The sequence below is a fragment of the Solea solea genome, chromosome 16, assembly GCF_958295425.1.
Source record: "Solea solea chromosome 16, fSolSol10.1, whole genome shotgun sequence".
Taxonomy (NCBI): domain Eukaryota; kingdom Metazoa; phylum Chordata; class Actinopteri; order Pleuronectiformes; family Soleidae; genus Solea; species Solea solea.
Genome location: NC_081149.1, coordinates 18117796 through 18145467, shown reverse-complemented (window position 1 = coordinate 18145467; position 27672 = coordinate 18117796). Strand labels below are relative to the sequence as shown.

Genomic DNA, 27672 nt, shown 5'->3' with positions numbered 1-27672 from the left:
TGATAAAAAAATTTTTTACTGAAGTACAAGTAAAAGTACTGGTCTAAAAATGCACTCAAGCTAAAGTAAAAAAGTAGCTTGCTTACAATTTACTCAGTAGTAAAAAGTAACTTTGTTACTTTAATAACAAGGTAGCAAAGTACAGTGCTTTTTTAAAATTTGTACACAAAAAACCTACTCAATAACAGTAACGCGAGGCACCTCTGTGTTTGGGGGCTCCTTAGTCTGCCAAAATACAATGGAGAGATTTCTAACCCCTAAATGATCCACAAAGATGGCACAATCTATTACACAATGACAATTGAGTGGCTCAAATAAGTTGAGTCGCTCAAGTTCAACTGATAAAAGTGATAATACAAGGAAAACAACAATCCTCTATACGTCAATAAATAAAACAGATATTGAGTGTTTTTTTTAAAGAAAATGCAAAAACACAAGAACACAACTCACATTCTCACAACCCAAGATAATAAATAAATAATATTTTGTTGCCAGGTCAGATGAGGTCACAGATCCACTGTGACAGCTTTCAGACTATCTTAGCCACACCTGAGCGAATGTGTTAACTGCTGCTACTTTAAATGGCACTGACGTTAAATAAAAACAGAAATTTCAAGCTCAAGCTAAACTGTGAAGAAATGTGAATACATCACCGTTCACTAAAATTACAGTGCAGTAATCCTTTAAATCTGTTGACCTAATCCTACAAACTCTAATGAAGTTTGTCAACTGTTGGATTATCTGTCTGTCTGTGTGTGTGTTTTGGACACTGTTGCACAGACCTACTTGTGAGAGGAGGGAGCACACTTCATTTTGCAGACTGAGCAATAATCAATAATATGATCAGCCATAATTTGAAATACTTAGCTTCGTGGTCTCGTTGTGGTTCTAAGAATGATGTCAAAGACGCCGAGGTAAGTCAGCAGTTGTAAGTTATTTCTGCACACAGTATTACATGCTGAAGTTTTTTTTAGGGCACTGTTTCTATAAGTGGACTGTTTAAGTGAGATTAATTGCCTAAAAAATTCAAAGAGGTTAATACTTTGCTGTGACTGCAACATTTGTTATTAAAATAAGAATTAGCAGTTAACATTTAGACCAACACATTTGCCCACTTGTACTTAAGTAGTTTAATGTTTGCTTATTTGATGTCAAAGAGAAGTGAAATAGATGGACAAACTCTTAGTATTGTAGAATCTGTGGTCACAATGATATATGGTAAACCTAATTCCGGTTGCATTTCTTGGCATCATCCTAATAAATCTATAAATGCACTATGCACTATGTAAACAAACTAATTTATTGGTGTCATAACCAGCTAAATAATATAAAATAAATTAAAATTGTAGCAGAAGAATGAGGAAAATAACCATTTCTTGTCATTGTTTGCTGATTTTCATTCACTCATTAACTCTCATTAACATTTGCAATTTGCAAGCGGCTTTTGTTTGTGCAAAATAATGTGCCTTAATTCTGCGGAAGTGACGAGAAACTGCCTCTATCTTGTAGGTTTCCGGAAAGCCAGTCAAACTCCAAGACCAACGCACCCACACAGGTGAGAGGGGCAAAGGTACGTACCTGGAAGTTCTGAAATACAGGTCAGATAATTATGATTATTAGCATAAAATGATATATTTTCCCATGCAGCGTTGTTGCTCAGCTGTGATGGAAACATTGTTTTGGACATAAAACACACATAAAAGTTTAAAATGTGATGAGTTGTTTCTCAATATTTTTATCTTAAATTGTCCTATATGGCTGAGATGGTATTTTATATTTATGCTTTGATTTTAGCACAAAAAATAATTCTTTCGTGGGGGTTGTGTTTTTCATGTGTTCTTAATTCTACTTAGATTGACAGTGTTTGACAAAAAAAAATATTTCTATGCACTGTTTTTGATTTGAACCTCCCATGGCAGACATCTTGGCTCGTGTGCTCCAGCATTCCATTTTAACTCATCCATCCATTTCCTATCACTTTATCCTCCACATGAGGGTCACGGGGAGCTGGAGCACAGGGCCAATATACTCTCTCTCACACTCACCCACACACACGGAGAGAACATGCAAAATCCACAGAGGAAAGGCCTTTGGTCTCACCAGGATCCAAACCAATGACCTTCTTGCTGGGAGGCAACACTGCTACCCACTTCACCATTATGTGACCTCTTTTTTTCAGTTTTTAGTTGTTATATTTGCAACTATCAAGCAATGTTCACAGGTCATTAAGATGGATGTAATTACCTGCCAGTAGGAGCATATTAATGGCTGGAAATCAAGTCAGTGCAGTAAAAACCTGCACAAGTTGCCAACTCAGGACTCTTTGAGCCTTTTTCAATTGATTTCTCTGTCGGTGTGCTGCGGCCACAGATTGATTGCCTCTGGAATCGGTGAGGTTGCATCTCGTGAGTCTGGAATTGACTGCCTACGTCTGATCTATTTCCGTTGCTCAAGTGTGATTAGGTTTAATGTGCGTGCGCGCGCGTGCGTGTGTGTGTCTTCCATCACAGTCAGACAGATTGTACTTAAGCAAATTAAGAGCTCTTGGGAGGATTAAAAAGTTCTCTCCAGTGGTGATTGGATTGTATGTGTCAAAGAGTCCAAGCAGGGATGGGGGTGAGCAAGAAGAGATGTGATCTCTTACATGTAAATATTGTCATGCCATTTAATTAAAATGGACAGAGCTTTGATTTTTCTCTGTATGTCACTATTTTTGTGTGCTATCATTCGTCATATCTTCCAGGATCAGCTAACAGTGCCTCTGTCTACTGGTGGTAAACATGCTGGCAGCACTACATCTAAATCCAGTGTCAGCTGTGGAAGGAGCAACAACCAAAGCGCGTCTGCGAGTGCCAGTAAAGTCGGTGGCAGCTTGAAAAGAAGCAGCATCAGCCACCAAACCACCATTGGTCACCGGGGTTCCAGACATGGATCTCGTACAGGGAAACCATCTTTCCGCCTCTGTGGCAGCCGGAGCTTCTCGTCCCTCCACACCACCTCTCTCACTGCCGCCCCGTTCATAAGAAGCAGCCGTTCCCTCAGCAGACTTGACCAAAGACCCACTGGACAAGGTACATTTTTAACTATGTTATAATCATTTATTTGTTCTAAGTTTGCACCATATAAAATAGCTGAGGTATATAGAAATGCTCCAAAGATTTAGTAAGGAAATAAACCCCATACTGTTGCCGACACGGCTGTTTTTTTCTGTGCTGTCTATGAAACAGAGTCACACAATGCAGTTCAAGGCTCAAAAGTTAAAGGAGGGCAAACATCAGGCAAGAAAATCCAGGAGTCTACCTCTGAGGAGCAAATCAGGTTTTTGGTTTTGCTTTGTTTTGCTTTTGCTGTTGCTGTTTTGGATAAATAAAAACATGTATTATTACTAGTTATTGAATTATAAATAGTAATAATGTTCAGTCATTAAAAACTGGGTTTGTCCATCATATTTTTTTGTAATTAAGGGATAATAAAGACCAGGGTCGTGTTGATGATGTGGAGAAAATGAAAACAAGCAGCTCCTCTGAACGACCCGAGTCTTCCTCATCACCATTAACTGCAATTTATCACCAGTGCAACAAAGTAAAGGTACTTTTAAAAAACAGTTTTATAACTTCTCTTTCCTTTAATGCTCCACATACTGCAGATAACACAAAGTTAACCTGACAGGATATCTTTATGTCGTTATGGTCTTATTTTGTGTTTGTAGTTATTTGGAAACTTGTCTGTGATCCATGTGATCATCTAATCTCGTAGTATATAATCCCAATTGTATTAATATATTCATCTGGCTGCTGGCAGTCAACATGGCTAAAGGGATCCTTTTTGGGCCCAGCCATTTGTGTTGTGGATTATGTTCAGCAACAATAATTCCATCTATTTGTTATTGATCACATTCCTACTTCCTCTGTTAATTAAAGAAAGTCTTTGACACATATTTAAACTTAGTGAGACATGTTTGGATTAGACCTGCTTGAAGTAAAAGGTGTTAAATATCACCAAAAGACCACAGTGTGAAATACATGCACAATTTCAGTATAACCTCACAAATGAAAGTTGGCAATTGATGTTTCTTTTCCCCACAGACCGAAGATGATGCGTACACACTCTGTGCGATGACCTCCGGGGTCAACTGGGTCCAAGCAGTGTTGAAGAATGTGAAGCCCAGTCTTACACCTGAAGTCACAACGTAAATACAGTTTAATTTCTAATTATTTCTAATTTATTTCTTTAAGTGCTGCATAATCTGTATTTAATTTATATAAGCCACAAAACTGTATAAATAAAATTGACTTCTGGGTTCTTCCTGATGCCAAATAGTAAGTGGAAATATATTGACTAGCCACTAGGCGGCGACTCTGCTGGTTGCAAAAAGTTCTCCCCTTTAAAAGAAGTCTGTGGGAAAATTTGCCAACTTCTCACTTGATTTATAGCGTCAGTCTTTTTAAGTCTTCTTCAGTAGAACATCGACTTTGTAAATTGTGTTCCCATTTAAAGGAAAATTGCTGTTTCTATCTTCTTAAAAAAAAATAAAATACTGTTGTTGTTTGTAAATATGGTTGTTTGTTTGTTTCCTACAGTACCCTTTCAGCCCAGACACCACATCAGCAAGCTGAGTTTGTGTTGAAATGTGAAAACGACTGTATGCAAGAGCACAAGACTGGTGACTTAGCAGAAGATTCACATCAACAAGAGGACAAACTGAAGTCAGAGAAAGAGCAGAGTTCTGCAGATGACAGCTCACCTCTGCCTCCCATCAGTCCTCCTCTACAGGTGGAAGATGACCACCGTCCTTCCTGTCACCAGTGTCCACTTCTTGTGGAAACCTCACAAACTGGTGAGTAAATGGAGAAAAATAAGATTTTATTTTAATAGACTCACTTAATAAATAAAATTAAATGTCCAAATAAAGAATCAATCCATACTGTGTATGACTGCTGTATTGTGGATAGGTTCTTGTGTTTTTATCTATAAAAAAAAACCAAAGAAACACATTGTGTATCACTTTGTTTGTGCACCATTGTGGTATTAAAGGAGCTGAAATTTGTATGTCTACCTCAGATTTAGGGAGTGAAAGCCTCGTCATACCTGAGCGCGTGACAGAGAAGGAAACCCTGCCTTGTGAGGACCAACAGCAGATTGCTCAGCTCGTCAAAGAGGTGAGTTTTTATGTGGTTGTGTGGGTGAGTTTGAGCAAAGTGCGTCGTACATTTTCAATCACAAAAACAGTTTTTTGAGTGAGTGTACGTGTCACAAGCAGGTAATAACAAGAAACTCAACCTTGCAAGAAGAAGTTTTTTCCTCTTCACACGTTATATGTTAGAAAATAGTGGCTGAAAAATGACAAGGATTATGAAATAAAACATGATCTCTTCAGTGTAACTCCACTGTATGGATGTATAAACCCTCCACTCGCTTTATTCAAAAAGAATTAACACACGTGTATAATGTGTCATTAAACTGTGATCAAACTAGTGAAAATGTGGCTTCTCTATGTGTTTTTGAACAGGAAGTTTGATACCGGTGCAGTTACCATAATATTCAGTACAAACACAGACTGACAGTGATATTTGTGGATGTTTTGGTCCTCATTTCATTGAGTAGACTTTAAAGCGTTTACTGTATGAGTCACAATTACATGTTTGGGGTGATGTGTTTTTTTTTTTTTTACAATATACCCATAGCTGGAACAAACACTGAGGGAACTGTCTCGACTTGAGCAGTTAAACAGGAATCTGCAGGATGAACTACAGCGTGAGAAAGAAAGAGAATCAGTTCATCCGCAGGTAACACCGAAGACACTGTGAAACATAATAACCAGTCGTGAAGAAAGTATGATTTTAACATGTACAGCACATTGTGTCCTGTTGTCTTCCAGAATGAGCGTTCAAATTCCTCTGAACAAGCTTTGACTCTGCAACGACTGCAGAAGATAAACACTGACCTTCACCTTGAGCTGCAGGCACAGAAGAGGAGTCAGGAGGAGACCAGAGAAGCTGAACTTCAGCGGAGAGCAGATCTCTTAGCGCAACAAGCCCAGTTACTGGTCACGGGTGACGCCACTGCACTTGCACAAGCTCATCTAGAGCAAGATCGACAGCGGTTCTGTGAGCAGCAGATGAATTGGGAGCATTCTGTGTCCTCCCTGAGGTCCCAGCTGAGCACCAGCGAGGAGCGGAGGAGGGAGGCTGAGTCCCGCTTGACACAGCTGCAGCAGGAGATGCAGAGTTTTTACAGTCTCCAGCTAGAGGCGGAACAGTTGCAGAAACATCTTCACGAGGTGAAAACTAAGCTGTGCTCTAATGAGGAAGCCCAGGCTGAAAAAGAGGCCCGTCTGCAGAAGCACCTCATGCTCCTACAAGCAAGTCAGGACAGAGAACGGAGGAGCTTGGCTTCTAGTCTGGAGCAGGCTGAGCAACACTCACAAGAGCTTCAGGAGAGACTGGACCATGCCGAGCAGCAGATGGAGAGTCTGAGTAAAAGTCAGACCTGGACCACAGAAATTGACGAGGTTCAGCAGCAGCTCCAAGAGGAGCTATCACGCACAGTATCTGCTGTGCAGAAACTTCAAGAGGAAAGAGAACAGCTTGATCAACGGTGTCAAGAGCTGCAGAGTCAGTTGTCCGAGGCAGACGGGGAAGTGAGCAGGCTCCAGAGCCGCTTGGAAACAGATGAGACGCAGTACTACAATCTGGAGCATTCATATGAGAGAGTTTGCGAGGAACTGCAGGTGGCTTTGGGGAAGGTGCAGCAGAGGGAGGCTGAAATGCAAGACATACGAGAAGGATACGAGAGACTCCTCGACAGGAAGGAGGAAGAGCTGAGTGAAGTTTTGCTGAAGATGGAAGTCTTGGGTAATAGCTTGGAGGAGACAGAAGTAAAGCTGAATGAAGTGCTGAAAGATTATAACTGTGCCTCTTCTCAGACGAGGGTTGAGTTGTCAGAGCCTCCTCATGTTGACAAACAGCAGGAAATAACCACACACCTCACCTTAAATGACAGGAGGCAAGAAGCAATAGACAGTGGACCAACGGCTATCAGCTCAAATACCACTGATATTGTCCAGATAAATGGCAACCACTCTGACGAACATATGAGAAATAGGTCACGATCGATTGACCCATCGTACCAGTGTGTTACTGCAGGAGATGAACCAGAACGGTTCATGTCTGTGATTCAGTTACTTGAAAGTAAGCTTTATGAGACAGAGGAGAAGCTCAAGGACATCACACAAAGACTGGAGGATCACCAGAGTCACATCAGCTTCCAGGACCCTCACCTCTACTCCCAGCTCACTCAGTGCCGAGCCACTGCCCAGCACCTCAGTCTGCTGCTTCACAGTCAGGTCAAACAAAGCCAGCGCTTTGCCCAAGAGACAGAGAACCGCTGCAGAATGTTGGTTGGCAGGTTTCACGTGGCTCTGAACATCATACAGGCCTGCAGAGAGAGGCTCCATGCCACTCCCATTAATGTTGCACACTTTGAGAAGCAGCTGGCCACTGCCGCTGCCTGTCTCCAGCAAGGAGAGGACGATGCACAGAAACAACAGCATGAATCCTATAATGCCAGCAAAGGAGAGGACAAAATCCCCAATGATGAGACATTAGCTGGAGCTCATGGTGGCATTAGTGCTAAAAGTAAAACATCGACTTCAGAGGATGACATGACAAGTGTTCGGAAGCATTTAAAGAGGGAATTATTTGTAGTTGAAAAAATGCTAACGGTGCTTCAGAATCAGCATGGCATCGTCCAACTATCCTTAGTTGCAAGAGGAGATGAGGTGAATGTGGCACACAGGTACAAAAGCTTAATCTCCCAAAGATTAGCCCTAAAAGCAGAACACTCCAGGACAGCAGGATATAACAGCAACGAACCTTTGGAAAGTGCATTTGGTAGATTCTGTGCTGAAGGTGAGCTCATTTATGCTGCCTTAAAATTTCAGCGACAGCACGAGAGTCTTACTCAAGGGAATTATCAACAAGGCGAGCACCAAAAGAAGGGCTTGGCAGATATCAATCCTCCAGAGCTGGCTCCGTATCAGGAGCAAGTGATGGTGGAGGGCAGAGTTCCAGAGGAGGCTACAAAGCCAGATAAAAGAGAGCAATTACAGGAGAAAAAGGTGGAGGCTGAGAAACAACCAGAATGGATGGAAAGACTTATATCCCGGCTAAAAAGAAGGAGGAAGTTCTTAAACCATCTCTGCCAGGAAACGTGTGAGGGATCAGTCGGTGAGAGCAGTATGGACTCCAGCAGGGAAAATGATTCACAGCTGGACATGAACTGGATGCAGGAGCAGGTCAAGTTGACATATTTGTCTGACAGGCTGCACTTAGATTTAGAACAGGAGCTGCAGCAAAGTGAGATGTTACAGAACAAACTGCAAGATCTGTTCAAAAAGCGAGACACCACATTATTGAACGAACAGGCAGCGTTTAATCACACCCTGTGTCAGCTTGAGGAAGTCAACAGTGTGCTAAGAGAAGAACTAGAGCAGGCTGAGCAAAAGATTATATCTGTAGAGATTGGGAACCAGAGGCTTCTGGAAGACATACAGAAAATCCAGGATTATCATGAGGAGCGGATGCAAAAACTGGAAGCAAAATTTCAGGACAAAATACAGGAACTTCAGCAGATACACGAAGAGGAGATGAAACACTTGCATGGTTACTATACCAAAGAGAAACAGAGCAAAAGTTGTGCAGAGGTTCCTGTTTTCAGTGAAAGTAACTCGTCCTCAGAGCAGACTGCATGGATGGGAGGAGGTGATGGACTGGAGGTGAGAGCGGCCGGCCAGAAACAGCTCCAGAAACCTGAGGTATCACAGACCGAAATCTCAGATCAGTCCTGTTTTAGCTTTAAAGCTGTAGTGCGTAACTCTAAAATGTTACATTCAAATCACTGTCAATTTAGTTTTTGTTTAAATCTATCAGCTCCACATGACTCTCTCTTTGCTCTTGTCTCACTGTGGAAAGTTTGCATATATAATTAGCATATACTACACATACATGTGTTTGCTGGTACACAATTGTAGAAATATAAGTGAGACAATCACTGCTGTATAAAGTCAACTATTTTAAAGCCTTTTGTGGTACTGATTTTAATAAATACATTTGAATAAATGAATAAAATGTACCGATGGAAAACTGTTTCAAAATGTCATCATAGAATCATAGCGTGTCTGCTATGGAGGAAGTGCATAGGAAGCTGATTGGGGAGCTACTGCAGCAGCATCAGGTGGAGGTGGCAGCGCTGCAGAAAGAAAAAGACCAGCTGCTGCAGCAGGAGACAGCTGCTACTTTGGCAGGTAAACAAATACCAAAGTAGACGCACATACGGCCCATTGAGTTAACAGGGGCAAAAAGATATAAGACGTTTTTACTAAGATCAACTCAGGAAAACACTGGCAATTAATGAGGCAAATAATCACTTTTTTTTGTTTTTTTACAGCTATCGTAGCCATGAGAAGAGCCCACAAACAGGAGCTCGAGAAAAACAGACAGTCCCAGCAAGTCAGGGAGAGGGGAGACGTCAAGCAGCTGCATACTGAATATAAGTGAGTATCTAATGACACTTTGTTTTGTCCTTTGCACTTAAGATCTCAGAACATCTAGCACTCGTTAAAAGACATGGTAATAAAGTGGTTTTACTAGCAGAGGCATTTCTGTGGATTGAATTATGGATTCATTATTTCCAGATTATAACCAGTAACAATCTTTGGAAGCAAAACTCACCATTTAGCCAACTTTCTTAAACTGAGATTATATCCAACTCATTTTTAGGAGAAGAATTAATCTTTTCTTAACCCTGATTCTATTGATATTAAAGGATTACGACACACAGTTGTAAACGGTATTGTTTGTCACAACTGTCGCAAAATATGCCGTAAAAGTAAATGTTTCTTTTTTGTGGCACAGACGTGAAAGCAGATGTTGAAAAATAATCTTGGAGACATTATTTGAAGCTTGAAATCCTACACATCCTAAATGAAGTTTGATAATTGGCTAATGAACTAATTAGGAGAATGAAAACACACCCCCAGTTACATGTGAACATGATAACAAGTTAACACTGCATGAGCTGTAGTCAGGTTTCATGTGTCACCGGCTGCTGTGTGTGGTGCTGATCCACAGCAACAACATGGACACAGCTGTGCATGTAATCATACAGTAAGAGCAAGGCCTGGATTACAGAGTTTTCTCATGTCTATGAGATGAACTTAAAAACTCAGAACATACTCATTGGAGGGATGTAAAGATCAGCAGTTTTACCTATATCGATATTTAACTATACCACAAAAGACACTGTGTCCATCATGCAGTGCAGTTATTATATCATAATTATATAACGTTGCTCTTTTGAGTTTCAATTAAGGTGTGTTTTTCCACTTTTCCTTTTTCTCAAGCATGATTCAATACTTATTAGAAGTTTTTTGGGGAAAAAGCAAATATTCAATCATGATATCACAATAGAAATATTTGTGGTGATCGATATTTCACAGAATTTCAAAATAAAGGTTTCGATGTGTTGATATGGATTGATAGTTCAGAATAAAAAAATTTATCTACTGCTAAAATAACATACAGAAATAAGTCCTGGTCTAACCATATGCAGTATTTATCACTTCCCTTCAGCATATTAGAATGGTTGTTTGCCTCATGGTATAATGTCATATTGCTTCTGCTTTGTCATCACAGAACAGAGATGCAGTCATTGCACAAGGAGCTGGAGGTGTTGTCAGTTCAGCACACTCAGAAATGCCTGGAAAACTCTCAGCTGAGCCAAGAACTTCAGGAGGAGAGAAGATCCTTGGCACAATATCAAAAAGAAAACCAGGAGCTCAAAGAGAAACAGGTTTAGACATTTTCTTCTTACAGAAACCTTATCTTAATCATCTTTAATTGTATTGACATAATTGATAGTGTAACCATTGTTTGTGTGTGTGTGTGTGTCTGTCTCCTTTAAGAGAGAGACAGATGAAATGTGTGAGCTACAGTTCCCGTTAAATGGGAAACAATCACATGTAAACGCACATCCAAATGACTTCTATGAGGTGGAGGTACGTTCTGTAAAAATGAGTATCAAACTACTATCATCATTAAATTAACTTTTTCATCTCCCAGTACTGACAGTCAGTTGTGATCATATCAGTTTATGTAACTGGCAAGATTATGTACAATAAAGAAATTATCCTTAATTATTTATGCTTTGAGACCACTTGACCTGGAGCTTGAGTTATTGTTCTGTCTAAATGGTTCGTCCAATTTCAAACAAGGCCCTTACTTAAAGTGCATATGAAAGGCTTATTCGAAGGCTATGAAAATTCAATTATTTTTTATTCTAAAGCGGTTACACACCTGCTGATAGGCAGTACAGCTATATTCACTTTCACCAAATAAAGCCCCCTGAATGTTACACAGTGGGCCATTAAATGTTGACTTAATCACTTTATTTATCATGTTACAGGTGATTCTGAGGGCAAGAGATGCAGAGATACAGTTCCTCAGACAGGAGGCCTGTTCACTCAGGGAAGAGCTGAAGATTGCACGAAAGGTATTGACACTTTTTTTGTCTACATTTCTATTTCTATCCCTACATTCGTTCTTTTTCTCCATTGCTTTTTTCCATTACTATGTTAAAACATACAGTACAGAGGCTATAAGAATGTGCAATATAGAGTGTCTTCCAGCACAACCTAGGCAATCAGATGACATTTATTTTTTATTTTCACCAACTATGTAAGCACACCTGAGCAAAAAGTACTCAAAATGTTTGAAATCGTATTGAATTTGTGAAATTTGAGAATACGTCACAGTTCAAAGTTCACTTTGCTCGTTTTTATGAACAAAAGAAAAGAAAAACGGTCTATTTTGTGACTTCTGCACAATTATTACTACATTAAATCACGACTAAAAATACCATGTAAAATGAATCATAACTTTGACTCGGCAAATTACCATGGGTGCACCTGTGGCAAAGATCTGTGCATGCACGTGAGCACTAAGAGATAAAGATTTCTATTTTATTCTAGTCTAAACAGAGGTATTTCTCCATTACATGTGCGTAATTGTATCCGTAAGTGTATAAACAACTTGTTTTAACTCTGTGATTGTATGTCACTGTGTGTGTGTGTGTAACAGGACAAATTATATGCCCAGAACAAGCTGAAGGCTCTCTGCATGCACAACCAGGACGAGCCGCATCATCACGTCAACAATCTCAGCGACAGTGTCAAGTTTGCCACTTGGTCTCCCGGCAGAGACGCATCAGCACAGAGCCTCAGTGAGACACTTTATCACTGTGTGTCAACACTAGAAAAGCTCTCACACACTTGATTTTGTTAGTGAACAGTGTGGCCAGGTGTCTTTTATCAGCACATCATGAAATGAAGACCCAGAGGATTAATTCCACTCTCATGGCTCTACATTTCAAATAATTTATTCCACCCATGAACAGCTTTATCAAACTTTTCTCACTCTCAAAACTGTCATTTGACTGAATTATCATATGTTCAACTCTATGTTTCCTCAGAGGATTCCATGCCAAACACAAGTGACGCTGCTTTTCTGAAGAAAACTGAACAATTACCACTCCCATGTAAGAAGAGAGGAGGGAGGTCAAAGGTAAAACTGCTGATTCCAAAATATGATGACAAATTATATAAAGCACACAAGAATATTAACAATATGGGATTAATAAGAAGTATAAAAAAAAATCAACAGCTGCCTCGTCTTCACAGGTAAAAATGTTCACGTTTATCTCTGATTTTCTTTATGTGTGTTTGTCTTGCAGAGTTTGAAAGATGGACTTTCAGCCCAAGAAAGAATGAAGCTATTTGAGTCGTTTTGATCTGAAGAAGAAGAAGAGAGAAATTCACAGGGGGTGTTTTTTTATTTTACTGTGTCTCTGTGTAATGTTTGTGTTTACATAATATGCATATTGTTACATTAGGAGCAACTTTTATATTAATTTGTTGACTTGACTTCCTCAAAATCATTTTTAGGTGAAGACTTATTTTAAAGTTAGACTGAGGTCAGGGTTAAGGTTAAGGTTAAGGTCAGGGTTTAGGATTAGGCCAGTAGTTGTGATGGTTAAGGTCTGAGTAAGTCTCCAGGAAATGAATGTAAGTCAATGCAATGTCCTCTGAAGTCATGGAAACCAGTGTGTGTTTTGTGTGTGTATGTGTGTGTGTGTGTGAGAGAGAGAGAGACAGCATCAGAATTCCACAAGAGGGAGCCATGAAACATTAGCTTTTCTATAGAAATGTTTTTTTCCCCACAGTGAACTGCATAGTGTAACATATTGTAGCACTAGCTCCTCATTTTCTCTTTCAAAATTGCTTCAGCATTACACCACCTGAAGTTTTAAAGCTCCTTGTGTCCTTCTTATTATTTAACATTGTCTTTTATAAATAAAAAGCATCGAGTGATGTGCGTGACGTTACTGCGAGGCGGCCCAGTTCCCCTCAGATCACCCTGAGAGCCCTAATGTGTGTGTGCATTATATCCAAAGATCTGATTTCTGTGTAAATTATAAATAAAAGCTCCCAGTGTCCTCATGGATGAACTCCCATGTTGCTGTGTCACATTCTCAAAGAGGAATATGGCACCTCATTAAAACTAAACACTCGTATTTCCTTTGCTGTGAAAAGCGAGTGTGAGAATTTGCTCATGTGACACGACCCAGTACTCAGAGAGAAAGAGAGAGAGAGAGAGAAGCTGTTATCACAGACACAGTCCTGCACTGTTGAGGTTTTCTGGCCATTTTAAGATATTTCAAATACATATACATGTACATATATATATGTTCTATTCTCTTAAACAGTTTAACATCAGGCAGATCAGGTGAAGTCACAGTTTTCAGTTCACTAATATTATAATAAATATGTTGTTAAATCTTAAATTATTCGACTGCTTTTCAGTGTTTTACTTTGTTACTGTACTTGAGAAGAAAAATTGACATATCTGTACTTTGTTATTTATATTTCTAGCAACTTTTACTTTTACTCCACTACATCTCCTCTAACTATCTGTGTTACTCGTTACTACCAAATAAAATGAGAAGAAGAAGAGTTGGTAATGGTCTGTATTTATATAGAGCTCTTCTAGTCTTGGTAAGCTGCCCATTCACCCATTCACACATCTTTCATACTCATTCACACGCTGCAACATGGGGTTAAGTGTCTTGCTCAAGGACACATATAGACTAGCAGAGCCAGCAATTGAACCCACAACCTTCCAATTGAAAGACCATTGAGCAACCATGGCTCAATCCAAACTCCTCACTTTTTAAATACTTTTACTTTTACTTCTAAAAAGTCAGAAAATAACTTTTTATACTGAAGTACAGTACATGTCATATACTACTAGACTTTTACTCAAGTACTATTATAAAAAGCGACTTCAACTTCTACCAAAGTCATTTTCTGGTAAGATACTTGTACTTTTACTCAAGTATCCCTTTTAGGTACTTTATACAAGACTGCTGTTTTTCAGACTAAACAAGTGTTTTGAAGAGATCATCTCGTAGAGAACTGTGATATTTCACTATAGAATTTTAAAAAGTGTGACCTATATTTCAAAGTCTTCTTAATTCAGAAACATTACAGTGAATAAAGGTCAATTGCAAGTGAATATTGAAATGTTAATTGATAAGTTGTGTTCTTTTTTATTAATAATCTTTTTTTTTATTTTCTGTATTACTTTGTGTGCATGATGCACTCTGTGAGTATATGTGCACCTGCAGTGTTTGCTCCAAGTCGAGCTGCCCCACTAACACACCCAGTCACGATGAGCGATCAGTGGGTGGTGTGAAAACACCAGCACACCAGAGGTGCACCTGCTCAGACTGCAAAAATAAGTGGCCCATTTAGTCATGCATAGATCAATTACAGCGACCAGCCCAGGACAGGAGCTGCTCAGCCTGCTTTTACCAATTACGCCACTCTGCGTTTGTGTTTTTGAATCACATGTGACCCGTGACAGCAGCTCAGACTTAATCTCGATCACACTGTAACAGAATCAGGTTCACAGACATGTGACCTATACGTGCAAGTTGTTTTGTCAGTGGTTCCATGACGACAAAAGAATCCTGGGTGGTTCACCTGAGACAAATATAAACAACAATTTTGGCATCAACAGACTTGTCATGGTGAGGATGAGCCCAACGAGGTGGACTCATATCAGGGGAAACACTTATGTGTGAGCTCCAAGTAACAAGTGTGCGACTGTGAGAGCAACAAAGCACATCTGAAAGTTACAATTTCTGTTTGATATTGTCCTCCTGTAAGGAACAGCCATAAGAAATGATCCTATATAAATCAGTTCACTTTGCTGTGGACCATTTGGCAGGGTTTATCAGCAGAAATCGATCATTTCTGCTGATATAATCTACGCTTAAAAATGTTTGTATAAGCAGAGGTGGAAAGTAATGAATTACATTTACTCGCGTTACTGTAATTGAGTAGGTTTTTCTGTGTATTTTCTTCTGTAAAAAATGTGTAATTGTACTTTTTCTTATGTTTATTTGGAAGTGACATTACTTCTCTACGTTTTAAATCACATCCATTACTGAGTGAAAAAATGTTGGCCTGAAATAATAATGATAAAATAAAATTCACACACCAGAAACTTTGATAGTGAATGATGAAGACAGGTAAATTATGAGGACAGGTGAATGTTGAGGACAGGTGAGTGATGAGGACAGGTGAATGATGAGGATGGGTGAGTGATGAGGACAGGTGAATGAAGAAGACAGATGAATGACGAGGACAGGTGAATAATGAAGACAGGTGAATGATGAGGACAGGTGAGTGATGAGGACAGGTGAATGAATGATGAGGACAGACAGGTGAATGATGAGGACAGGTGAATGATGAGAACAGGTGAGTTATGAGGACAGCTGAATGAATGATGAGGACAGGTGAACGATGAGGACAGGTGAATGATGATGATAGGTGAATGATGAGGACAGGTGAACGACGAGGACAGGATTGGTGAGTGAGAAAGTTAAAGCATTTGTGACCTTTGACCCATTTTGACTGATACATTATGTCTTTGCATATTTTATTTTCGTCAGCACTTTAATTTGTAAAGGTTTGCCTTTAATTAAAAAACAATAAATGTGAGATGTGTGTCCCCTTGTCCTTTTTGCACGTCACAAGAAACAATCCCAATCCTGATAAAAAAAAGTAACTAAGTAACTTTTACCCTGAGTACATTTTAAACAAGCTACTTTAACATTTTTAGACCAGTACTTTAATTGTACTGAAGTAAAATGTTATCAAAATAGTGGTACTTTTACATGAGTAGAATATTTCAGTCATCTTTCCACCTCTGTGTATAAGTATATAACTGTTTCTGTAGCCTCAGAATAAACCTTTTTAAATGTACTTCAGGCAGAGACTTTGCTTTACGGGGGCTGTCGTCTTATACTGTGTTTCCACGGCAGCATAATGGACAAACTGGCCAGAGTGTGTGTTTCATGTTTTGAAATGGAACCTTACTCGGCAAATAAAGAAGAAGTAAATCTTTTGTGGTATGTGAAGCATGTTTGCTGACATGCCTGGAAAAGGGATGGTCTCTGTTTCTTAACTCAGTCAGGGAAAGGCACACACAGACTTTTCACAAGGATCAGACCACCATGTTGATTTTATTTTAATATCCACATGCTCCCATTTCTAAGAGAACAGCAGAAAAATGTTCATTCATATTTTTTTTAGTACACGTGTCTGACACTGAGGGACTTTACACAGAGCGAACATGGCCTCTCAGTGTGTGTTTGTGTTTGTGTGTGCTTAGAGCACTTTGTTATCATGAAAGATGGTGTTGATGAGGCTCCTCTGGAGCACGTGAGCTAACTGGAGCAGGTTGGTTGAATTATAGCTTCCTAAAAAAATCCTTGAGACTTGTGTTTGTGCTGTGTTTCTTTATGTCAGGTGGGTGGACAACACCTCTCCTCCATTCTCACGCGCTGATTTCAGCAGTGTTGGCTGCCAAAAGTCTTCTGTATCTATAACTTAAGTGTTTCTTCTTTGTCTTCCTTTATCACTTTTAGTTAGCTTTATGCCTGAGTTCTTCTTCTTAATATCAAGTTATAATGATTTATTTCTGTGTATTTTCTTATTAATAGATTCATTTTGCGTCATATATTTATTATTCAATATTAAAACAAATACTTTTGTTTTGAAATTACATGAAATATCATCATAGGTATAATAATATAAAAATATTATTTGTTTTACTTTTTTTCACTTGACTGGGCCCCTACTGACCAAACTAGACACTCAGTGACCCCAAGGTCATTTGATTTTGAGACCCCTGAATTAGACCAAGGTGAGCATGAAAGTAATATATATTTTTTTTGTTTTAAAAAATGGGGAGTAAAGTTGACAAAATACACACAAACAGAAAATAAGACAACACCAATAAATGCCAAAAACACAATGTAAGGCAGAATACAAATAAGGACATTTCTTACTTGGAAACACTGTTAAAAGTGTCAAAAAAACTATAACACTAGGGTTGATTTAAAAACTCCACAGCAGAGAATATGCAGTTTTAAATCACAGACACAGTGAGCGGCATGAGTGGCAGCACTGCTGCCGAGAGTGAAGGAAACAGACAGTTACACCTGCCACGCTCCTGATCCAGAGTCACTCAAGCTCATGTCTAGTCTCACTGAGCTTCGAGTAAACATCCTGTGCTCTTCAACATGACATAACACTTGAAATGAAATGAGACGAGTGTGTGTGTGTGTGTGTGTGTGTGTGTGTGTGCTGACAATCTGAAAGGTGATCAAACCCTTTGGTGCGGCTGAGCCTGGCCGTCGCTGTGCTGCTACAGTGAGGGCAGCCTTTAAATAACTCACAGGACAACGTACTGGTTGGACTCGGGACTCTTTCTGACCTGATAGCACACTTCACAACCCCCTCTGGTCCTCTGTGCTCCGACTTGAAGACCTGGTATTACAGTAACAATTACATAGTGACACACACACACACACACACAAAGGTGATTCAACAGCATATTTTAGTATTTTTAACAGTTACTGCAATGAACCTAAAGTTTCTCAAACACAAAAATAAGGAGCTGCATTCATACCAGAAGTTACACTGTGTCCATGCACATACATAGACATATACAACTGTGCCACCTTTTGTTTTATTTTTATAAACATCTAACCTATTTGAATAATTTCCACATGTCGGCAACAGGCGGAGATTGAAGCTCCAAGCAACAGCGGAGAATTATCACATGACGAGGGGAGATAACAATGCAACAATAACGGGCTATAAAATATTATATACTTTAAATATCTACTGACAACATGCATGTTGAGTTAACTAACCTTAGTGGAAGCTCCATTGCTTCCCTTCATTTTCTTCTCCCTTGGTTGAGATGTTTTTGAGAGGAGCAGTGAGGCTTTCTTTTTATGGTTTGTTAATGTTGAGCATTTCTGACTCATTGCAGCTACAGCGTGGCACACACTAGAGGATAATTGGCCAGATAGATTTGGGTCCCGATCTGGTCCTTCCAACAATCACGGGTGCACCCCATTTTAGGCTGACATGAGCAGATTATCTGGCCAACTGATCCTGTAGTGTGAGGGTTTAACAGACACCACAAGTTTCTGTGAGATCCCAAATCCCTGGAATCTCCTCTCTGAAATCACCAGGACGGAGATTTGTGTGTGGTCCAGTGTCTCGTCTGTGCTTTCTCAGCATTAAAGCATTGAAAATTAGTCACAAAGTTTGTTGTGTCTGTGGTCTCCCACGTTTTTTAAATCAAGTCAAATCCTCTAAGTGTGCTGGCAGCTAGTGTGTTGAAGTGCTGCGAGCTGTGTTATTGTGCGACCAAACTGTTTAACAGAGTAACAGAGTTTGCAGCCCGTATTTAGAAATGTATTTTGTCAATAAACTGTCTGCACCATTGTTATCAGTGTATTTCATTTTAACATACAGTATGTTGTAATCTATGATGACACATCATGGTCATTTTACAGTTTAAAATAATAGATTTTCCCCTTATATTCCCCTTATTCACTTATCTTAAGGAAAAATCTGGGTCATCTTTTGTGACCTTAATGACCTTAAATATGAGTACTTATCAAAAACACAATAAATTCAGATTGATTTAAAACAAGACATAAAAATTATGTACCAAAAACGAGAACATCCACAGATCCAACAGCACTAACTATCCCAAAGATAAAATGTTAGTCCTGCAATATTATGAAAGCTGATGCTCAGACTGACTTCCTTCATCATATTGCAGCGTCACAATCACAATCCACCGGTGTCTTTTTGTCTGTGGTGGCCTCCATTTAATTTGGGTGAGGACATCAGGACATGATTAGACTGACTCATCAAAACCAAAGCTCACAGAGGAATTACAAACTATTGCATGAGATTTAGTTTAGACACTCATACTGTCCAGGTGATTCATCCTTCAGACTACGGTGAGACCTTGATGATTTACGTCTTTGAAATAAAAATGTTCAGACCAAATTGCTTTCTGAGCTGGTCAAAATGGAGAGCACAAAATGAACGCCCACTCAGTGATCTGTTCTGTGTAAATTACAAAAATAGAGACAACATAACAGAGTACACAAGTGTGAATTACTTGTAACACCTCTTCCCGTGTAGGTAGATAAGTGAAAAGAGTTGAAATGGAAAAATCTGTTCAGTGAATGTGTTTATTTCCTGGTCCATCCAGTGCACATCAGTACTGGGGGAAAAAAAAAAAAAAACCTCTTTCAGCTCTGAGCATTGTTGATCAGTGTTGGTGCAACACTTGGTAAGGGAAGAGCACGTCATTTCCAAATGCCAAGCATCTACAGTGACACTGTGAAAGGGAGGGGGAGGACGAGCGCTGAGCAGTGAGCAATAGTTCATTTGATGTGGGATACGGAGTGGGATCTGCAGCAGAATGAGATCAGATAGCAGATTTACCAAGAGTGTGAGACACGAACACAGAGAGGCTTCCATGACTCCAAAATCAACTGCAAGGTAGTGACTTTTTCAGCGAATTGGACCCCAGAAGTCCTGTTCAAGGGTCAGAATTATTACTTCAGCACTTTACTAAAGGCATTTTCTACTTTTCTGTCTCTGGGTAACTGGATATCAATGGAACAACACTTTTGAAGAACAGCAATAGAAGACATTCTAATGTTCTCCTCCGTGAGTAGAGAAAGGGACAAGGTTCCCTGTAGCCTTCTACTGTCATGCCTCAGGAGGACAAGGTGGTTCTACCCATAACAGAAGAGAAGAGCTAAAGGAAGAGAAACATGCAGCAGTTTGGCTAAAAGACTGGGAGATCTGGAAGAAAAGCAAAGCTGGACAACACCAACATTGACTAGAAACACCTGCACACAAGGTAAGATGATGGAGAAAGCCTCACGTCGCCGTGTCAACACCTTCCATAGATTGAGTGATTAACAATGTCATTAACATCAGTGATGAAATGACACCAGAGAAACAGACTTATCTCTGCTCTGGTGTTTAAGATCACAGCCCAGAAGGCAGAGCGTCGCTCCGAGAGAACTGAACAAAGAATATTAGGCATTAATATCTAATCTTGGATACTTTAAATGCTGCTCCCTAGCAACCAGAGGATTGAGGAAAACAGCAACTGCTTTCAAAAACAAACAAACAAAACTCCAAATCACAGGAACACAATCTGTCACCGTTATTGTCTGTACTCTTTTTTTTTTTAGTCTTCACAGCTGAAGGACTAAAAAACAAACCTTTACTTGAATTGTGTACATGCAAGTGTCAAACGTTCACTGAATGTGTTTATTAAATGAATCCTCTACTGCATGATTATCTGCTGTATATTCACAGTATTAATGTCTGTCTATACATAGATATGGAGTATCGGGGGGTGGGGTGAAGTGGGGGGAACCTGGTGCACAGCTGCCTTTCTGACCCCATTACAAGGTTTCATCATAAATGATGAACCCGAGTGGTTTACCAGCTGTATATTTCTAACTGAATTTTCCCCCAAAATGAAACAATGACAATCTTTGTGATCCCTTATCAATTATCTGATTATCAGTTTTTCCCAGAGACTGACTCACGAGCCACAAATGGTCCCAGAGCATTTTCTGGGTGTATTGACAAACACGTTTGCTGGATTTTTGTCCACCTATTTAGATGTAACACAAATGGTAATAAAAGAATCAGACGTGTTATATTATACTATGTAAAAAATGTGGTCTTGCCACAATTTATATCATGAACTGGGTCACAGTGATTTGTTGTGTTTTAAAAGTGGGTCTCTATATAAAACGTTTAGGAAACTCTGATGTACAGTATAAAATTAAACATGTTACCTCTGATCCACTTAAAGCCAGTTGCTGAACAACATCATTTCATGGCGTATGGACGCAGACACAGTGTTTGCCCATAGGTTCCTTTGAGTCTGCGCTGGTAAGGGCTGTCAGCGTCTATTTAACAACCAGGACTGATTTTTAGTTCAATCAGAGCAAACTACAGCCAGACTCGGAGCTGCTGAACCTCAGCTGATCTTATAACTGTCTAATTGCAAAGCAGGCTTGCAGAAATTAAACATAATTCCGAAGGGGACAGAAATAATGCCTCATTTCAAATGTTTCCAATCACAAAAACAAACAGGAGAGTATGTGAGGGCAGCCACCACACTCCAAAAATGTATTGAATGGATCAAATAAAAATAGAAAAATCAATATATTTAAATAAAACAAGGACACAATTATTGATTTCGTTCCAAAAAAGGAAGTAAAAACACAATATAACATGACATGACATAACATGACATGTCAGGTTGTTAGTGCACAAATTCTAGTCCACCAGAACAAGCAGATATGGAGTTTGTCACAGACGGTACCCAGAAAATTTTGTGGTCTGCTTGACTTTTTGTCCAATGTCTCTATGAGGTTGACATTTGTGGATTTAAGTAAAACATGTCCTAAATTAAGATTATTTCAAGATAAATTGTTAAAACGAGAAAAATGCCATGGGACTTAACAACCCATCATTCACAAAAGTGGCATATTGCTTAAATCTGAAAAACAAAATAAAACCAACAAACAAAAAAAACCTACAGGTTTTATAATCTATTCTAGAATGAGAGAAATAATAGCTGTGCTGTGCTGTGTCGTGCCGATACAGTTGGGACAAAAAGTCTCATCTTTTTCACCGTTTCCACTGATGGAGTTGATGTTATTGATTATTACGGCAAACCATTTGTGCACGAGGTTGTTTCTTCAAAGATAACCAACTCTATTCTCCGTTTTTTTCCCCCTGTCCGTATCATTATCTAATTCAGAATCACAGCGGAATCACACAGCCTCATCACAGTACTCTACACTGCCTGTGATAGTTGTGCCAGCTGGAGGAAACAGAGGAAATGTCAAAATGGCAGGGCATTGGATTAGCTGGCTATTTCTGTACCCTGTTAATCAAGGGAAAAAAAATCTTATATACCAGTTTTTCCAGTCGAGAAATGGAGCGAAGACAGAAAATCACGTATGGTAACACTTCACTTTACAGCACAGTAACAACGCAGTAATAATAAGGTGATAATCTTGTGATAGGGAGGTAATATTATGACAATACAATCTTATTTTTATGGCTAGTTCTAGTTCGGTAATAAAAACAATTGCAGTCATAGCATGTAATAGGTAAAAGCCTGGAAAATGAGGATTACAACAAATAACCAGCAAGATGTTTACTATGCAAAGCCCATGTTTGGAATAAAGGCAAAGTGGCTGGAGGATATTGACCCATGTAACATGATCTCGTTGAGATCAAGCTGGATTAACAGGATATATTAAGTCTAATTACAAATGAAATAAGATTTAAAAAAAAAAAAAAACACAACAACCGATTTTCATGAGGAGCAACACAATCAGAGGCAGTGGCAAGTAGAGAAATTGTTTACCAACAATATTGTTGAGAATAATACACTGTGTTATTATTACGAGCATAAATATTCATTAGAATTGACCAGTGAACACTGCTAATTCTTTAACTACATTAACTCCAGGAATCTAACGTTTGTAATCAAGTTATTTCCGTTTTAATTAAGTTCCTTATTCATCATTGAAAGCTGCAGGCTGTCCGGAGCTAACAAACGAATTTAGTTCTTTTTGGTGTCAAAATGTTCATAATGACAACAAGTAAATGAAGTTGGAAAAGCTGAGGCCTGTATGTGTGTGTGTGTGCATATGATCTGCCCTATCAATTCATTTCCTTTGAGAGATAATTTGCAGTAAAAGTTAAATATTTAAAGAAATATTGAAATAATAAAAATAAGGAAAGGTTTAAAATGTTGATGAGGATGTTCTGATTTTCCAAGTCCATGAGGAACTAGTGACCAAATAATGGCAGAAGATAGAAAACAGATATACTGACTCAGTATTCCCAACTGATAAAGGAATCTTGAACCTTGAATAATAAGGACGTCTATAGTTTCACTCTATGCTGCTAAACTATGGTAAGGGTGAAAGGGAATTGGGCTTGTAACCCCTGAGCAAAGTACCCAACCACCATTGCTCCCTGCTCACTGGTCCTGCAGAATGGGTTAAATGCACAGGTCAAATTCATTATTACTAATATGTGTGAGTATGCAAAGTAAAACAATTCTAATTCTAATGAATTATAGGTACAGGTAAGGTTAGGTTAAGGGAGTTCAAAAACATTAAAATGATTAAAGTTACGGTAAATGTATTTTTCTATCACTGTAGCAAACCTTGTTTCCCAAACCTCTCATATGGAAACCCACTTTTTAAAGATTTCAAAATACAATACATGACAATTGACTATTTATTGCCCTTTCTGTAACACCTAATATTCTTTTGAATAAATAAACCAGAAAAATCCAATGTTGTGTTGGAACAATTCTGCAATCTAATATGGCGACCAATCTGTGGGTCCCAAACCAGTCCCTGGGAATGACTGTGCTATAGTGTGGACAGATGATCGATATTAACGTTCTACTTTTTGCTGCCTTTACAGGAAACTGCACTTGTGCCTCAGCTCTGAAGACACCAAATCCGTGTCGGACGGAGCCGAACATTTCCTGCGAGCGGGTCAGTTTTGTATGAGCCGGCCTGATAGTGTGAAGCCACGTGGCTGTGGCCCCTGAGGCATGAGTGTGGGAAGGGCCCACCAGCAAAGCTTTGTGTCCTGTGAGGAAGAAGGCCTGAGACTAAGTACCATGCCTGCTGTGGGCAGCTTTGGCAACGGCAAGATTCACACGAGACGCAAATACCATGGCCGGTTTGTCAGCAAGACCGGACAGTGCAACGTCCACTTCTCAAACATGGGGGAGAAGTCGCAGCGGTACATGTCGGACATTTTCACAACGTGTGTGGACATCCGCTGGCGATACATGTTCCTGCTGTTCAGCCTGGTGTTCGTGGTGTCCTGGTTAACGTTTGGCTTGGCGTTCTGGGTCATCGGCCTTCTACATGGGGACATGGAGCGTCGCAGTGAGGACGACGGTTTTATTCCTTGTGTCATGCAGGTCAACACCTTCGTGGCAGCCTTCTTGTTCTCTATTGAGACCCAGACGACTATTGGCTATGGTGCGCGCTGTGTGACAGAGGAATGCCCCGCTGCTGTGTTCATGGTGGTCTTTCAGTCCATCATGGGCTGCATCATCGATGCCTTCATGATTGGCGCAATCATGGCCAAGATGGCGAGGCCCAAAAAGCGAGCTCAGACTCTGCTGTTCAGCCACAACGCCGTCATCGCTTTACGTGACGGCAAGCTGTGCCTCATGTTTCGGGTTGCAAATCTAAGGAAGAGCCACATTGTGGAAGCGCATGTGCGCGCCCAACTGGTCAAACCCCGTATCACAGAGGAGGGCGAGTACATCCCCCTGGATCAGATTGACATGAACGTGGGCTACGACAAAGGCATAGACCGCCTTTTCCTGGTTGCCCCCATCACTATAATACATGAGATTGATGAAGAAAGTCCACTGTTTGGCATCAGCAAGCAAGACCTGGAAATATCTGACTTTGAGATAGTAATTATACTTGAAGGGATGGTGGAGGCCACAGCCATGACGACACAGGCTCGCACCTCCTACCTGTCCTCTGAGATTTTGTGGGGCCACCGCTTTGAGCCCATCGTCTTTGAGGAGAAGAGCCGCTACAGGATAGATTACGCCTACTTTCACAAAACGTTTGAAGTACCATCCACACCCAGGTGCAGTGCAAGGGAAATGGAGGAGAGAAAATTCCCAACATCTGGTGCCAACTCCTTCTGCTATGAGAACGAGCTGGCCTTCATCAGCAGGGACGAGGAGGAAGAAGATGGGAAAGAGGAAGACAGGGAATATTCATCGATGCTGGTGAATGCACTGACTCCTCCTCGAGGTGAGCAAATGTCCTCTGATAGAGAATCCGAGATGTAACCTTTGGTTGTTGCTTGTTTTTGAACACAGAGCAATGCAGTTGTCTTGTGAGGAGCCCTATGACTGTCACATGACTGACACGAGGACACCGCGGAAAGAAAACGTTGCTGCTGCAGGTGGAGGACCAGCACAGCAGTCTCCATCACCCAAGCAAAACTCAAACTCATCATATTTCTCACTGGATGAGATGACAATGTTCTGCTTCCCTGAGGTGGCTTTTGAGCTTTACTGAATGCAAACAAAACAGTCACGTGTCAATTTGCGAGTCCTACTCAAATAAAGTGCATGACAATAGCATAGTTTTATATTAGACTATTTTTGAGAAATGTTTGACAATTTTTTTCGTCGAGCTTCTTTTTGTAGGTGAAGTTCACAGGCATAGAATATCACGCATGTGGAGTGAAACTGACAAATCCTGGGAATATTCCTCCAAACTCGTCTCATAGATGCATAGTTGCACAGAGGAGTGGATCAGATCTTAATGATGTAACTTTACAATGTGAACAGTAAGACTCTAAATAGTCTACTTCATTCTTTGTCATTGGATAGTTTAGTGTACAACACACTGGAGACTACATACAGGAGACGCATGAAAAGTTAGTTATTATCCGTTAAAAGCATCAACGCATACTAACAGGGAAAACTATACTTTACATTTCAGACCACAGGAAATAAAATGTGCCCGTTCGGTGTGTATTTTACACTTTAACATGAGGAAACAAGACTTTTCTCTGATATGGTTGATATAAAATAGTGTTTTAGGTCTATGGGACACATTGGAAAACTGTTGGCTTCCAAATGATTAGTGTGTAAGAATGCTTTGCTGCTGCTTGGCAACAGCAAAGTTGCCAAATTGCTACTGGCGTCTCACGCCACAAAGGCGAGCGACCAGGAACATAGACTGTATATGAAAAAGAATGTTGTCTTCTGGTTTGAGATGTATGGCAGAAGGAGCAGTTAGCTACGGGGGGGCAACTTCAAAAACTCAGCATGAATAGAAGCCTGTGGGAAAAGGACACGACTTCTCACTAAATTTATAATATCAGTGATGACAATTTCCTGAGAGACAATGGTTTCGCTCACTAGTTTCAAGTCTTCTTCAGTAGAACATGATGATGCAGAATGGATAATGAAGTGATTGACAGCTAGTATCGTCCATCGGTGCCTGACATGGCGCTGTTCAAACAACGAACACTGAGGCTTCACAAAGAGAGTTTGTTTTGCAGACGTAACACTACGTACATGTTTGGAGACAGTCCGTAATATCATTACTTGTCTCTGATATATTATAAAGTTACAAACAAAACAATATATTTGCAATATTTCAACTAACCACACAATAAAAAATTATCTCATATGACCACTGCTATTTTATTTTATTTTTTTAAATAGAGAGCTTGCAGAACATTCTGCAGAGGTTGTGATTGCTGCAACAGAGAGATTTCATATGGACTCTTCTCTTGAACATGCAAACACAACCTCAATTTGAAGGCAGGTAAAATCCAGCAAGTCTATAATGCTCATGTTTGCAGCTTGTGTTAAGTGCTTACAAAACCCATTCTCCACATACTTGCTGTTGATTTTAAGAATCAACCTCCACAAAATAACATTTAGCGAAATCCAAATCTGAACAGTCCTGCTGTTCATTGTCCCACGTTACATCATACATCAGTTCTTTGCAGATATAACATCTTTCAAACGTAGAAAACAACAACAACTGTGCTTCAATGGCTTTTCCCCTTTTAAATCTATTTCTGAATAAGGTGTGGCAAGCACTCCTGTTTTTGAAGCCCCCCAACTGTCATCTGCAACAACATTCTTGAATACCAGCTGTCAATCACACTGGTGTCCAGTCAAATGTGCTGTGCTTTATCACCTGTTTCGCTCTCACTGGGGCCAAACGGTTCGCCACACGGTTGTTTTGGAGTAGTAGTTAGAACTCTTGTCTTTGCAGCAAGAAGACCCGGGTTTGTGACCCAGTCGGTGCAAGGATGTTTCTGCATGGGGTTTGCATGTTCTCCCTGTGTGTGCGTGGGTTTTCTCCCACAGACCAAACACATTTGGGGATTAGGCAAATTGGACACAATAAATTGAGCGTGTGAGTGTGAGAGTGAATGGTTGTTTGTCTCCCTTCACCCTGTGATGGACTGGCGAACTGTCCAGGGTGTAACCCTGCCTTTCACCCTATGTCAGCTGGGATTGCCCTCCCCTCCAAAGCGGTAGAAGAAGAATGGATGGGGCCAAAATTCACAAAATGGACATCATGCTG

At 40.0% G+C, this 27672-nt stretch overlaps 2 protein-coding genes across 4 annotated transcripts; both read left to right on the top strand.

Moving 5' to 3' along the window:
• The first annotated feature begins 121 nt into the window (after positions 1 to 121).
• On the top strand, positions 122 to 12967 carry LOC131474853 (golgin subfamily A member 4-like). 2 transcript variants are annotated; one of them, XM_058652552.1, is made up of 18 exons: positions 122 to 914; positions 1510 to 1555; positions 2744 to 3071; positions 3228 to 3318; positions 3465 to 3588; positions 4086 to 4189; positions 4581 to 4837; positions 5062 to 5159; positions 5685 to 5786; positions 5879 to 8815; positions 9166 to 9304; positions 9448 to 9553; positions 10695 to 10851; positions 10964 to 11056; positions 11464 to 11550; positions 12138 to 12279; positions 12529 to 12620; positions 12790 to 12967. In XM_058652552.1, the coding sequence occupies exons 1-18, from the start codon at positions 895 to 897 to the stop codon at positions 12844 to 12846; spliced, it is 4980 nt and encodes a 1659-aa protein (XP_058508535.1). In that variant the 5' UTR covers positions 122 to 894; the 3' UTR covers positions 12847 to 12967. The 2 variants fall into 2 exon arrangements, with proteins under 2 accessions (XP_058508535.1, XP_058508534.1); XM_058652551.1 differs by having other exon boundaries at positions 123 to 914; positions 1510 to 1570.
• A 6910-nt stretch (positions 12968 to 19877) lies between these two features.
• Positions 19878 to 26362, top strand: kcnj12b (potassium inwardly rectifying channel subfamily J member 12b). 2 transcript variants are annotated; one of them, XM_058654563.1, is made up of 3 exons: positions 19878 to 20005; positions 20148 to 20372; positions 23996 to 25403. In XM_058654563.1, exon 3 carries the CDS (start codon positions 24129 to 24131, stop codon positions 25401 to 25403), a length of 1275 nt encoding a protein of 424 aa, XP_058510546.1. In that variant the 5' UTR covers positions 19878 to 20005; positions 20148 to 20372; positions 23996 to 24128. The 2 variants fall into 2 exon arrangements, with proteins under 2 accessions (XP_058510546.1, XP_058510547.1); XM_058654564.1 differs by adding an exon at positions 25434 to 26362 and having other exon boundaries at positions 19880 to 20372; positions 23996 to 25340.
• The last annotated feature ends 1310 nt before the right edge of the window (positions 26363 to 27672 follow it).

Excerpts from the sequence above, each read along its gene's own strand:
- LOC131474853 (XM_058652551.1), top strand. The coding sequence starts at position 895 with ATGATGTCAAAGACGCCGAG. Across the intron at positions 9,554-10,694 it reads CAGCTGCATACTGAATATAA|AACAGAGATGCAGTCATTGC; the intron begins GTGAGTATCTAA and ends TTGTCATCACAG. Across the intron at positions 11,057-11,463 it reads ATGACTTCTATGAGGTGGAG|GTGATTCTGAGGGCAAGAGA; the intron begins GTACGTTCTGTA and ends ATCATGTTACAG.
- kcnj12b (XM_058654563.1), top strand. The coding sequence starts at position 24,129 with ATGAGTGTGGGAAGGGCCCACCAGCAAAGCTTTGTGTCCTGTGAGGAA.